Source organism: Dermochelys coriacea, chromosome 8 (genome assembly GCF_009764565.3).
Source record: "Dermochelys coriacea isolate rDerCor1 chromosome 8, rDerCor1.pri.v4, whole genome shotgun sequence".
Lineage (NCBI taxonomy): Eukaryota > Metazoa > Chordata > Testudines > Dermochelyidae > Dermochelys > Dermochelys coriacea.
Genome location: NC_050075.1, coordinates 56,687,596 through 56,702,367, shown reverse-complemented (window position 1 = coordinate 56,702,367; position 14,772 = coordinate 56,687,596). Strand labels below are relative to the sequence as shown.

At 44.8% G+C, this 14,772-nt stretch overlaps 1 protein-coding gene across 1 annotated transcript in view; it reads right to left on the bottom strand.

Annotated features, from left to right (window-relative positions):
* HMCN1 (hemicentin 1) overlaps nucleotides 1–14,772 on the bottom strand; it is a 340,371-nt gene that overhangs the window by 85,871 nt on the left and 239,728 nt on the right. The window contains 4 exon segments of the mRNA XM_038414308.2: nucleotides 5,491–5,612; nucleotides 7,577–7,750; nucleotides 8,616–8,807; nucleotides 10,204–10,290. Coding sequence (XP_038270236.1) covers nucleotides 5,491–5,612; nucleotides 7,577–7,750; nucleotides 8,616–8,807; nucleotides 10,204–10,290 — 575 coding nt within the window.

The window sequence follows — 14,772 nt, the reverse complement described above, 5'->3', positions numbered from 1 at the left end:
AGCGTGTGGAGATGGCGCTCCTCACTGGAGGCATGGGGCTTGGCAGAGGATTGGTAGAAAAAAGTCCTGCCCCGTGTGGTAAGCGGAGACCACCTTCGGGAGGAATGCGGGGTGTGGGTGGAGCTGGACCTTATCTTATGAAAAACCATGTACGGCAGCTCAGAGGTCAGGGCCTGAGCTCTGAGACTCGCCTGGCTGACATGATTGCAACCAGGAAGGCACCTTCCATGAGAGGTGAGACCAGGAGTACGTGGTCAGTGTTTCAAAAGGGGGCCCGTGAGACGAGCCCATACCAAGTTCAGGTCCACTGCAGGACTGGGGGTCTAGAGTACGGGAAAAGATGGTCCAAGCCCTGAGGAACCAGCCAGTCATAGCATGGGAAAATACTGTGTGCCCCTACACCGGCGGATGGAAGGCCAATAGGGTTGCCAGGTGCACCTTGACTGACGAAGGCGCCAGGTCCTGGGCTCTCAGGTGGAGGAGGTAGTCAAGAATAAGCTGGATCAGGGTGGTCATGGAAGAGACACTGTGGTCCGCTGCCCATCTAGAAAACGTGACTACTTCGCCAAATAAGGACGGCGAGGGAGGGCCATCTACTTTCAAGGAGGACACACTGAACTGTTCCGAGCATGTCCTCTCCTCGCCTAACCACTGAGCAGCCACGCTGTGAGGTGAAGAGCCTCTAGGTTGGGATGGAGGAGGCGGCCCTGGTCCTGAGACAGCAGGTCTGGGTGGAGCAGCAATGGCTGCGGAGGAGCTACCACCAGGCCTGTGAGGGTTCCCATGCCAATGTTGCCTGGGCCACGCCGGGGCAATCAGGATGACCCGGGTCTTGTCCATCTTTATCTTCTCCAGGTCCCTGCTGATTAGAGGGAATGGGGGGAAGGCATAGAGAAGCTGGCCTGACCAGGACAGGATAAAGGCATCTGAGATAGCACCCCGCCCAACTCCCCCTCCCGAGCAAAACTGGGGACATCACCAGTTCTGTCGAGTCGCAAATAGGTCCACCTGGGGAATTCCCCACCTTTGGAAGAGCCGGTGGGCCACTTCTGGGTGGAGGGACCACTCATGTTACAAGGAAAGACACTGCTCAAGCGATCCACTCTCTTGTTCCAGGCGCCCAGTAGTTGGAAGGCCTTCAGGTGGATGTCATGGGATATACAGAAGTCCCACAGCCTGAGGGCTTCGTGGCAGAGGCTTGGGCTCCGCCTTGCCTATTGATATAGAATATCGAGGCTGTGTTGTCCATGAGGACCATGACTACCTTGACCTCCAGGTGTGAGCGGAAGGCCACAAAGGCCAGGCATACCGCCCTGAACTCCTTGACATTATATATAGGGTCAGGTCTTGGGCCGACCACAGCCTTGGGTCTGGAAAGTTCCCCACATGGGCCCCCCAACCAGGTCCAACATGTCGGACACCGAGCTCCAATGACGGGGCCTGTCCTTGAACGGGACCCCTGGAGCATGTTGTTTGGTGCGGACCACCACTGTAGGGAGATGATCACAGAGTCTGGCATGGTGAGAACCTTGTCCATCCTGTCCGTGGCGTGGGAGAACTTTGAGGCCAACCAGAGTTGGAGGGCCTCATCCTGAGTCTGACGGGCCATGTACGTGCAACGCTGACATGTGATTCAAGAGCAACAGGCAAACCCTGGCTGTTGTCACCGGAACTTTGAGACCGAGTCCATGAGACCTTTCAGGTCTTGAATCTGTCTGGCAGGAGAGAGGCTGTGGCCGACGCTGAGTCCGGGAGCGCCCTGATAACCTCTATGTGTTGGACCGGGACTAAGGTGGATTTGGTGCTGTTTACCAATAGGCCCAAGGCGGTGCATGTGGACAGTAGGAGCACCACGTGATCTCTCACCTGAGACCAGGAGGTGCCTTGACCAGCCAATTGTCCAGATAGGGAAAAATCTGGACCTCCCCACCGTCTGAGGTATGCCGCTAGCATGGTCATGCATTTTGGGTGCAGTGGACAGACCAAATGGGAGAATCATGAATTGGTAGTGATTCTATCTCACCACAAAATGGAGGAAGCACCTGTGCCCCTCAAATATGTGGCTGTGGAAGTATGCATCCTGCAGATTGAGGGCAGCATACCTGTCCCTGGGATCCAGGGAGGGGATGATGGAGGCCAGGGAAACCATGCAGAACTTGAGTTTCACCATGTACTGGTTCAGAATTAGCAGATCCAGGATGGGTCTGAGGCCCCCTTTGGCCTTCGGGATAAGGAAGTATCAGGAGTAATACCCCCTGCCCATGAACTCCTCAGGCACCACTTCTACCGCTGCTAGTCCTAGGAGCTGCCCCACCTCCTGCTCGGCAGAGCCTCGTGTGAGGGGTCCCCCAATAGGGATGGGGTGGGGGGTTGTTGGGCAGAGAGGAAGTAAACTGGAGGGTGTAACCCTGGGAGATGGTGTTGAGGACCCATCAATCCGAGGTTAGCCACGACCATTTTGGGAGGAAAGCACACAACTGTTGGAGAAGGGGAGCTTTATTGTGGGTAGATCCCTGATAAAGACAGGCGGGGTGCCCTGAGTGGCCCGTCAAAAGTGCGTTTCCCCCGCCTGCTTGCCATTAGAGGAGCCAGGCTGGAAGGCCAGCCGAGACTGCCTCTGTGGGTATCTCTTATAGTTCCGCTGTTTCTTGTGGGCGTCCTCACACTTGGGGGGGCAGCCTGGGGTGGGAGTCTGCTGTGGCCTGAACTTAGGTCTTGCCGGAGCAGTTACATATAGGCCCAGAGTCTGGAGGGTCATGTGGGAATCTTTCATGCCATGCAGCTTTGTATCTGTCTCCTCCACAAACAGGGCTTTCCCGTCAAAATAGGCGATCCTGCATGGAGGACTGTGCCTCGCTGGAAAGCCCAGAGAGCAGGAGCCATGCGCCCATCTCATGGACACCACAGAGTCCATGGTATTGTGCAGGCCGTATCCGCAGCATCCAAGGCTGCCTGCAGGGTATGCCCTAGCTGCCCCCTCCTCCAATAGTGCCTTAAATTCCTTTCTATCACTCAAACTTTGGGCAGGAGAGCCACACAGATTGAATTCATACCGGCCTAGGAGAGCCTGATGATTGCCACTCGCAAATGGAAGATCAAAGATGAATAAATTTCCTTCCGAAAGAGTCCAGTCTCCGAGAGTCTTTATTCTTTGGGGTTGATTGACCCTGCCATTTCCTGTGGTTGACTGACTCGACCACCAGAGAGTTGGGCGCTGGGTGGGTATACAAGTACTCATGCCCCTTCGTGGTACTAAGTACTTGTGTTCTGCCTTCTTAGAGATAGGGGCCAATGAGGCTGGTGTCTGCCACAGGGCATTTGAAATTTTAGCCACCCCTTCATAAGAGGGAGAAGGCCACCCTACCCAGTGCTGACGAGGACAGTACGTAAACAGGGAGTCTTGAGGGATCCTCCATCTCTCTCTGCCAGGTAGGGGGAGGCTGCTTGCCACCCTCTCTTTAAGAATCTGGATGGGCCCTGAAGCTCTTCCTGTGGGGCGGAGGGGGGCCGGTTGGCCGCAATTGCCTCCTCGGGGCGGGACGAGGAGGCCAGGCAGTGCTCTGGGTATCGGCTGGTACTGGAGGGTCCACCCACCTGGTCAGACTCTGGGAATGATGCCAAGGATGCACGTTCCACCGACTCCTCCTTGTGGGTCTGGATAGGGTGGCCAATGGATCTCCGAAGCACCGGCCACCAAGCGGGCCCAACGGGGGCTGCGCTGGAGGCCACGGTGGCCTACTGGTACCATTGGGCGGGGCCGGCTGTTCGCTTGGCTGGCCCTGGCCCATCAAAGGATGGCATGAAGGAGGCTGGGCTGGCGTATGATCTGTTGCTGCCTCTGGACTGGGAGGAGCGGTAGTGCCGGGATCAACGGTTGGCCATGGGACTGCGATCTCGACGTGGAGGACTGGTACCAATGGTAGCAGCTGCTCCGCGAACAGCGCTTGACAGGCGGACCCGCACTGGTGAGACGCCAGTGATCGACCCCGGGACTGCGATGTCTTGGCAGAGACTGGAGAGCGGGAGTCCGAGCAGGAACAGTGTGATGGACCATGCCATGACCGGCTGTGGTACACCCTCCGAGACGAAGACCATTTGGTGGCGCCTGCTGCGGTCCATTAATAGCAGTCCTTGAGGATGAGGGGTGCTGAGAGTTCCAGATGGATGAAACCCAGACAGAGAGTCTGGTCAGCATTGAGGGTTGATCCACCTGCACACTGCCACCGAGCGGTCGCTGGGCAGTGAATGGCGTCGGGAACGTTCCCTTGACTGAGACCGATACAGAGCGGAGGCGACTGTGGAGATCCCAGCCGTGGATTGCCTCTGGAGCGTGGGGCCAAAATCAGCAGCGCTCTGGGCAGCGGCATGGACATAACATCCCAGGCCACCTGGAAGGCTTCAGGCGTGGAAGGCATCTGGACATCTGGAGAGGCCTGTTCTGTAGGGCCGGGCTACTCCACTCAACATGAGTTGGAGGCCTTGGGCTGGGTGGGGAGCGAGGACTGCCCGACATGGGTCTAGCCTCTGTCTCAGATTTCCCTCAGTGCCACTGTGAAGAAGGAGTCTTCCTGGTCCTCTTGGCATGCCCCGTGAACAGGGAGTGGTGCCGAATATTGGATGGCACTGGAGGGTTGCCACATACCAACACCATGGTGCCGGTTCGGAGCAGCGTGCCAGAGTCAGGGTCAGCGCCGACTTCATCAGGATGGCCTGGAGCCTAATGTCCCTTTCTCTTTTGGTTCAAGACTTAAATGATTTGCAAATCTTGCACCTTTCACTGATATGGGTTTCTCCCAAACAGCGCAAACAGTCTGCGTGCAGGTCACTTCTTGGCATAGAACGCCTACAAGAGCCACACAACTTAAACCCTGGGGCGCGGGCCATGCCCTGGCCCGGCTCACTGACTAACTAAACTAACTGAACAGCTAACTAACTACAGGTACTAACACTGAACGAATGAACAGTACTGGAGATCGAGCTACAGCAAAGCTGGAGCAGAGTAGTTCTGATGCACCTTCACTGGCAGCAAGAAGGAACGGAGGGGGGGGGAGCACGCAGCTCCCCTTATACCGTGCCAGGCAGGTGCTACTCTAGGGGTCGCGGGGGGACACTCCCCCCCATAGGTACTGCTAGGGGAAAAACTTCCGCACCGGTGCACATGGCGAGCACACACACCTATTGTGGAATACACGTGAGCAATCACTCGAAGAACAAACATTCAGCAGAAAGAGAAGTGCATCATCTCTACATCTTCCCCTGGGCATTGCAAAGCCTCCAGTAACCTCAACTGAATGCTTGTAAATGGTGTCATACAAATCTTCCTGATGTCTTTCAAGATGGGGGGCATGATTTGAATTAATGCAAGTGTTAGCTGGATAGAGTGAATACCTGCTGGTTCAGAAACCCTAGTGAACAGCAGAATGGGTAAAACTGTAAAGAAAAAATGGAGGAACGAGAAAAAAAAAACAAAACATATTCCATTGTTATAACAAACTTACTGTAGATTTTCACTTCATAGTGTTTCAGTGTTTCCCCAGCTTCATTTGTGGCTATGCAGGTGTATCTGCCAGCACTGTCCTCCTGTGCATTTAGAATCTGCAGGATTCGCCCTCCTGCAGAAAGATGATATTATTCTCTAGCATTAGCACCATACTCTCGATCCTCAGGTTAATGTTTTCTGCAGTCATACTTTCAACCCTGAGAGCTAAATTCTTCTCTTGGATGAACTCACATTGAACTCAGAAGGAATTGCACATGTATAATTTAGGTCAGGATGTGGCACTATGTAATAATGAATGTACAGTATCTGAATTGGGTATGGAATCACTCTCTCCTTGACTAGGTATGTGTTATAGTTCCTATGAAAGTGTTAAAGCAGTTCTGGACATGAATTGATTTATGGTCCTGTGTTTTGCCTGAATAATTGTGCTTCACCTTCTCTTTTCTGTGAACAAGTAAAAATGCACTAATTCTACATATAGGGCTGGATGGATCTGAGGCACTGTACTGTAATTTAGTTTCAGCACTGTACTTCAAGTGAAAGATGCTCAGTGTGGAGAATAGAGAGAAGATAACACTCTTATGTGAAATGTTGTGAATATTAGTGAATCAACAGGATTTGAGACTCCAGATATGCAATTCACTCAAATTGCCTGTACGCTTCAGCATGCATCAGTTTCCTTCTCACAAATTCATGCTTACTTGTGATTTATACTCACTACATTCTCAGAGCACAACCCCAATTTAAACTGGCTACAACTCCCTTCAGCCTGAATTCTTAGGAACTGTCCCCCATGAAGTCATTTAATTCCCACATACTAATAATGTTCACATTTCCCTCCCACAGGTGCAAAATTACCAGTAGTGAAGTGTAACAAAAGTGTAACATTCATTTTCACTATATTACCTATAATCTTACAAAAAACTTTCCCCTATTTCATATGTCCACAAAGGGATAGACAAGAGATAATCCAACAAAAGGACAATTACTTTTTTACTTTCTTGATGGTGAGCTACTAATGAGCTATAAAAAATGTTACAGTAGAACCTCAGAGTTATGAATACCTTGAGAATAGAGGTTGTTCGTAACTCTGAAATGTTCATAACTCAGAACAAAACGTTCTGATTGTTCTTTTAAAAGGTTACAACTGAACATTGACTTAATACAGCTTTGAAACTTTACTATGCAGAAGAAAAATGCTGCTCTCTTCCTATTTAGTACTTTACATTTAATACAGTACTGTACAATATTTGCTTGCTCTTTTTTGGAGTGGGGGTGGAAGGGGTCTCTGCTGCTGCCTGATTGTTTACTTCTGGTTCCAAATGAGGTGTGTGGTTGACTGGTCAGTTCATAACTCTGGTGTTCATAACTCTGAGGTTTTACTGTATCTTATTTATTTAGCTTTTTCTGTTTGTGCTGTCTATCTTCACTTCCTCTTCAGTTATACCCCCTATTTCTGAAATGTTCCCATTATTTTCACAGACAAGTCTAAAGATTAACAGCACAATGTATGACATATTTTTAGCAGATCTCCTTAATTCTGCTTAATTAGTTTGTAGGCACATCCATTTTATATCCAAATTGTAGTAAGAGGGTAAAATTGCCAAATTTGCACAAATAGATCTTCCTGCAAATTTTGCAGATACAATTAAGGAGGTAAACTGAAAATTTCCATAAGTCATTCAATTTGCCTTTTTAATATGGATACGATGTAGTATGATAATGAATACATTTTAAAGTTATCAAGCAATAGTGGTGATGTGTGTCATTATCAATATTTCAAATGAAGTTACCATGTTATTATTATGCTGTTACCACCTAACTTTAATTATTACATTGTAACTGTGCAATTAACTTGTCTCATCACCATCGTTTTACAGAGCAAAGGAATAAATATTATCTGAATGCATAAAAATAATTAATTAGCTAATGTTTGTGAAACTCTGAGATCCTGGGATGAAAAATGCTACAGAAGTACAAAGTGATGCTATTATTACAACTAATTGCTTTGATTTATGAATGTGTCATTTGATAAGTGACAAAACATTTATTTTATTTAAGAATAAAAATAATTACCTGGCAAAATTCGGATATTTCTGTTAGATTCCAGTGGAGCTCCATCTTTTAGCCAGGTAATTGTAGCTGGTGGGTATGAATAAGCCTCACAAGCCAGGGATGTGGGGCTATTCAGGATAACAGTGACCTCTTCTGCATTGCCATGACTGTCTGTACCCGCAATGGTTGGAGACACTGGGAAGCAATAAGAAGATCCTCAGCAATGGAACTGACAGCCATTAAAAGCAATTTAAGGCTACTATAACTTTTAGATGGAGAACTGCTGGTGTTATTTGAAACCTCTTTATAGAGAAAATTCAATATCCTGTTTAGGGACTTGGTTCTAACTTAAATAAGTGAATGTGCATCACTACTAGGCATGTGTGAACTGTTCACAACAAAACCCAGAACCAGGCAAAAGTCCTATAGCACTAGCTGAAGCTCTATCTGGTTTCCTGTTTGTCCTGAAGTTGAAATTCAGCCTGCGTTCATAGAGGCTGTCCTTTTCAGATGCTGTCAAATGGTGCAAGGGGAGAAGGCTGGCCACCAGCTACTACTCCACCACCTCCCAAAGACTATTTTCGGCTAGGGGTCAGCAGATCTACTGTCTGATCTTCCTGAAAGCTATTGCTAGGCAGGGGATGTGGCCAGGATATGAGACTATGTAAAAGAAACTCTACTGTATTAGTTGTAGTCTGTAACATGATAACCATCATAATAAAATAACAGGTGGTCTGAGTTTTTATGAAACAGTATTTCCTTTAATGGTGTCTGTAACACATTTCTTCTGTAAAACACAAGACAATGCACTGTTTTGTTCAATCTATATGTAGATTAATTCCTGTTCTAACTCCCTGTTTTCTGACATAACTTGTTTCTTCTTAAAAGCATAAGTGCCTTATTAATATTAAACACTTTAGCAAGTATACAGTGGTAAGTATTTAACTCTAGTCAGGTAGCTTAGACATTGCTGCTATTAACTGTTAGAGCCACCCCAGCATGAATATCCACCCTTCAATGAGATTAATACCTTACTTAGATAACCAGCACAATCACTTACCAAGTACATTGAGACTGTAACTTTTGCTTTTGTCACCAGCTATACTGGATGCAACACATGTATACCGCCCTGTGTAAGTAACTTGAGCATTGGTGATTTGAAGAAAACGTCCACTGGAAAGAATCTGGTGATCTCCATCCTGGGTAAGAGGCTGTCCATCTTTTAACCATGTAATCTGTGGTACAGGATTCCCTTAATAAATACAATTAATTGTAAGTGTTAATTACTGTAGCTTCTAGAACATGAAAAGTTACTGAACAATAGAAAAGAACATTTTCATGTGTCCACTTAAAATTTCCCATTTAGGAAAGTTCTATAGAATACATATTCTATAGCCCTATAGGTTTTGGAACCATCCTCTAGAATTTTATAAGACCCGCCATACTGGGTCAGACCAATAGTCAATCTATTCCAGTATCCTGTTCTGACAGTGGCCAATGCCAGGTGCTTCAGAGAAAATGAAAAGAACAGGTAATCATCAAGTGATCCAATCCCCTGTTACCAATTACATCTTCCGACAACAGAGGCTAGGGACACCATCCCTGCCCATCTGGGCTACTAGTCATTGATGGACTTATCCCCCATTAACTTATTTGGTTATTTTTGGAACCCTGTTATAGTCTTGTCCTTCACAACATCCTCTGGCTAAGAGTTCCACGGGTTAACTGTGCATTGTATGAAGAAATACTTCCTTTTGTTTATTTTAAACCTACTTCCTATTAATTTCATTTGGGGACCCCCTTGTTCTTGTGTCATGAGAACGAGTAAATAACACTTCCTTATTTACTTTCTCCACACCAGTCATGATATTATAGTCCTCTATCATATCCCACCTTAGCAGTCTCTTTTTCCAAGCTAAAAAATCCCAGTCTTGTTAATCTCTCCTCATATGGAAGCTTCTCCATATCCCTAATCATTTTTGTTGCCTTTCTGTACCAATTCCAGTACATCTTTTTTGAGATGGGGATGACCAAATCTGCACACGGTATTCAAGATGTGGGCATACCATGGATATATATAGAAGTAATATATTTTCTGTCTTATTATCTATCCCTTTCCTAATGGTTCCCAACATTGTGTTAGGTTTTTTGACCGCTGCTGCACGCTGAGTGTATCTTTTCAGAGAACTATCCACAATGACTCCATGATCTTTCTTGAGTGGTAACAGCTAATTTAGACCCCATCATTTTATATGTATAGTTGGGATTATGTTTTACAATGTGCATTACTTTGCACATAAAAGGAATATACTTTTCTGTTAAATTCTACAGGATGTTTAAAAAATAAACTATAGAAAGAGTCTCTCTCAAGTTTTATAGGATATTTCTCTGAGGGTTATTTACTAAAAACACATTCATTTAAAAAATGCACTGCACTGACAGTGATATTAAAACATGTTAAAAAAAACAGTCAAGATAAAACTAAGAGCCAAATTCTCGCTTTCAGCTATTTGTACATATACACTCAAACAACTGTGGTCAGGAAGAGAACTGTGATGTGGACAACACACACACACACACACACACACCAGACTGCTGTGGGTTTAGCAGTTGAATAGGAAACATATTGTGACATTGCAAAGCCTTACCTATGACTTCACAAGTTAATATAACACTGTGTTTTTCTTTCACTTTCACATCCTCCAGTTTATTCTCACCCACAATCCCTGGGGGCACTATTAGGGAGAAAAAAGGCATAATATTGCACACTATTAGTTACACCAATTTAAATATAACACACTACAGACCTATATTGGTATAACTATATCACTCAGGTGTGTGAAAAATTCATACCTGAGCACCGTAGTTATACCGACACAATCCCCTGTGTAGCCAGTGCTATGTTGGCGGGAGAGCTTTTCCCACGTACTTAGCTACTGCCTCTCACGAAGGTGGATTAATTACGCTAATTGGAGAGCTCTCACCCATTGGCTTGTAGCGCTTTAATGAAGATGCTCTAACAGTAGCACAGCTGCACTGATGCAGGATAGCAAGCGTAGTCCGGCCCGATTTGTCTCTGTGTCTAAACATATTGCTTCTTTCATATAAAAATAACAAATGGCTGAATCAGACCTACTAGGAACAGGCCCGCATTGGTGACAGTGCAAAGTTACAACACCCGAGCAGAATTTACAGGAAAAAAAATGTTCCACTCTGCAATCAGCCAGCCCTACTGTCCAACACCCCCACCTCAATCTCCCCCGCTTGCTCCTTTTGAGCTGGCTAGTCCTTGTGAGGTGCTGGTGAGGAGCAGTCCTTGCACACTCAATACAAGGAGTACATTTGTGACTAGCCCTGCAGGGGAACACAGGAGAGAATCTGCTCATGACCTCTGTTACCACTTGAGCACTTGCTCAAAGGTCAACCTACAGTCTGACCCAAAGTCTGTTCTATTTCTAACTACCTGTGTGCATACAGAAAACACACATCTGTGCAAATTACACATAAACAAGAAATACAGGCCAAAATACATTACTGTTAGATTTAGAGAGGAGGATTTAATTCCCCACTAATTTCAGGAGAGCAACCCCTGGTTTATGCCAGCAGAAGCAAAATCAGAATCAGGACAATAATGTTTGCACCACTGCTAACCACACTCACTCATTCATCTGAAGCTTTAGAGCCTAATTTCCTGGAAACAACACTTATATTTTCAGTACTTGCATAAATAGACAAGGCACATGAAAACTTGCTCATTGGTATGTGCACCAACATGACCAGAGGCAAGCTGTGAACCTCTTACTCCCCTTTGTGAGACACCCCATTGGCACGATATGCTTCATTTATTGTTGGGAAAAGCGCAACACAGTTAACTCTATGATTTTGGAGAAGCAATTGCTTCTTTAAATGAAGGGCATTTCGTAGTACTTGGGTAAAGGAAAAAGGAGTTAGGACTCAAAGCAGTAATATAGCATAGAGGCTGAAGAAGACAAAGCAACATGGCTATAAGGAGGACTGGTTAGGTTCTCTGAAGTATAACAAGGGATTTAGAGAGAGCTTTATAACTGGGAAGGAAGAGAAGATGATGAACTAGGGACCAAATTCTACCATTATGTAACCCCAAATAGTGCAGGTGTGACATTGCAATCCATAATGTTTTATGGAAATATGCTTATGAGCATGAATATAATGTAACTGGAATTCGCTATAGGCAAAAGGTCTCGTGTAAGGTATCATTACAAAGCTTATAATCTGAGTGTGTGCATCCTATTTGTATTAATGTATCATTCTTGTATCTGAAACTAGGAATATGAAGTATAACTCTGAGGTCCCATTGTAATTATGCAAAGTGTGGACCATTAATGGTGGTTTGGAAGCTTGATGGCTCCCATAGACTAGGACAATTGGCTGTAAAATGGCTCTGTTAACTTTCAAACCTTCCTATGTATGTGTAGGCCAGCCCAGGAAGAATGGAGGCTGGGGGTCTCACAGGACATGTGACCATGTCACATGATACTGGAATCCATCTTAAATCTGGTACTTTTCCATTTAGAAGGGAGGTGGGGACCCAGAGAAACAAAAGATTCCTGCCTTGTGGCAAAGCTATAAAAGGGGGTGGAACAGAACAAAAAGGGCTGCAGTTATGAGAACACCCCCTGCTTTCTGCCTAAGATGTCTGCAGGAACTAACAATGGCTATACCAGGGGAAAGAATTGGGCCCAGACAAGGAAGGAGTCTAGCCCGTGAAAGAAGCTTATTGGAACATCTCCAAGGGTGAGATTTTACTTGTAATCAGTTTCTTGACGTATTTGGCTTCGACTTGTGTATTTTGTTTTATTTTGCTTAGTAACTTACTTTGTTCTCTCTGTTATTACTTGGAACCACTTAAATCCTACTTTTTATACTTAATAAAATCACTTTTGTTTATTAATTAACCCAGAGTAAGTGATTAATGAGTTTACCCTGTATAAGCTTTAAACAGAGTAAAATGGATTTATTTGAGATTTGGATCCCATTGGGAACTGGGTGTTGGAAACAGGTAACCTGCTGAGTGGTTTTCAGTTAACGCCTGCAGCTTTGGGGGCGTGGTTCAGACCTTGGGTCTGTGTTGCAGCAGGCTAGTGTGTCTGGCTCAACAAGGCAGGGTTCTGGAGTCCCAAGCTGGCTCAAGGTAATTTCAGCGTGTCAGGTGACAGTCTGAAGAGGGGTCTCTGTGACCGAACCCGTCACAGCAGGACTGGGCTCTAGATAGCTAGATACACCAGAAAGACAGAAAGTGAAGCATTTTTTTTGCTTTCACACAATTTAACTGTGACCTACCAGTAATTTGGAGGTGAAAGTTAATTTTTAAAAAACATTTCAAGATATAGAATTTACTTTAAACTGATGAGAAAATTAGATCAGATCTTAAGCACCTGATAAGGAGTAAAAGAGTTTAAAATGAAAGAGGGAGAACAAAATAAATCAAGCCTACAACTCAAACCCTGGGCTGAAAGCTGGAGAAACTACTTCATTGGCAGTGGCTAAAACTTGTCCTCTGCACAACATGCTTAGTGGGGTGATGGTTACTGGCAGACTCAACCATGATAGTAAGGTCAGTGGACAAGCAGACATGGCTAATATATGGCATATCCTTGCCAAGTGTGATGAAATTAGGGTCAAACCCTCTTAGTCTGAGTGTATGAACACTACTGAAAAGGCTTTTATGAGAGTTCTATGACTAGACAAAAACAATAAATGGGAGACATGGAAAAAATGATAGATGAAATCAGACAAGCTCAGGACTGGTTTGAGGAAAGCTGGGCCAACTATTACTGCTCACAATAAATTTTAAAAAAGAAAAAGAATTACAAACACAACACAACCTTGTCTCCAAATTAATTCAGTAAATTATTAACACTAAATTATTCCAGACTTTCAGAAAAATATGACATAGTTACCTCAAATATCTTTTACAGATATAGTACTAATAATGCCACACCAATGTGTCTGAACAGCCTGGCTTGCCTGCCTGCTACAAAATGATTTATGGAAACAATGACAGCTTGACTGCCAGTATAAGAATGGACTATTAGTATCTTTGTGGTACCTTCTGTTTAAAGCATTTATTTGTTTAACTTGGTGTATACTCTGTGTACCTAATGGCTTAATTCCTATAACTAGCCCTTTGAAATACAAATAAATTATTAGAATGCAAAAATAAATGCAAAAAAGGAAAACAGAAGAGGTTTCCATCCTACAAATTTCCATGTAACCCAATTAAGATAGATTTCACTTAGCATTTCTGCTCAAGGCAAGTGAAGACTATTGTAGTGAGGCTCCCAATTCCATCACTGGCATCTTCTGTTAAAGTTAGAACCATTTTAATGAAAATGGTGAAATGACGAATACTTTTACTGCTTATCCCGCTTTTACATTTTTCCATGTGCCTGAGCTAATCAAATAAACCTGAATGGACAGAATATAGTTATCATTTAGGGTCTGACTTTCAGAAGGGCTGAAGACCCACAACTCCAGCTGAAGTCAATGGGAGCACACATTGCTTAGCACTTCAGAAAAGCAAGAGCTTATAGTATTATCCTGCTAAATGGTGTGATTGTCAGTCAAGTTTCAGGATGCCTGACAATTACTTGCTGATTAAAAAGTAATACTGACTACTAATCTGGCAATAGTATGCCACCCCCAAATTTATGCACATTCCTAGGGAAAATGTAACTTAAAAAAAAGTTTGCGACTGACAAAATTATATAATACAGCATTTTTGGGTAATTGTACTACAAAGTTCATTATACTGTTTAACTGTGCTGGCTGGCTCAGCCATTATTGCCTGCATAGTTTAATCACTGTCTAGAAATAAAGTCATAGCCATGGAAGGTTTTCAGTGGAGCCCAGATTTTGTAGATAAAGGTTTTGGTTCCACCTTCAGCTCAGCTCCACCATTTATTTTCATTGTAGGCCTAGGATTTTCCTTTACAACTTTGTTACGGCAGACCATTACCCTGTAACCACTCTTTGTTCTATTTCCTTTATATCGAAAGTAATATAAAACTTGGCTGTTTCAGTTCACAAGGGTTTTGCAGAAACATTTTGTTCAGTGCCCATGAAGTTGTACCCTGAGTGTTTCTCTGAGCTCTGCACTGAATGAGATGGAGTCACAGTATTAAGTTTCACATGGTTTCCTGCGTATAATGCTGTAATTTTTACAAACTGAAAATAAG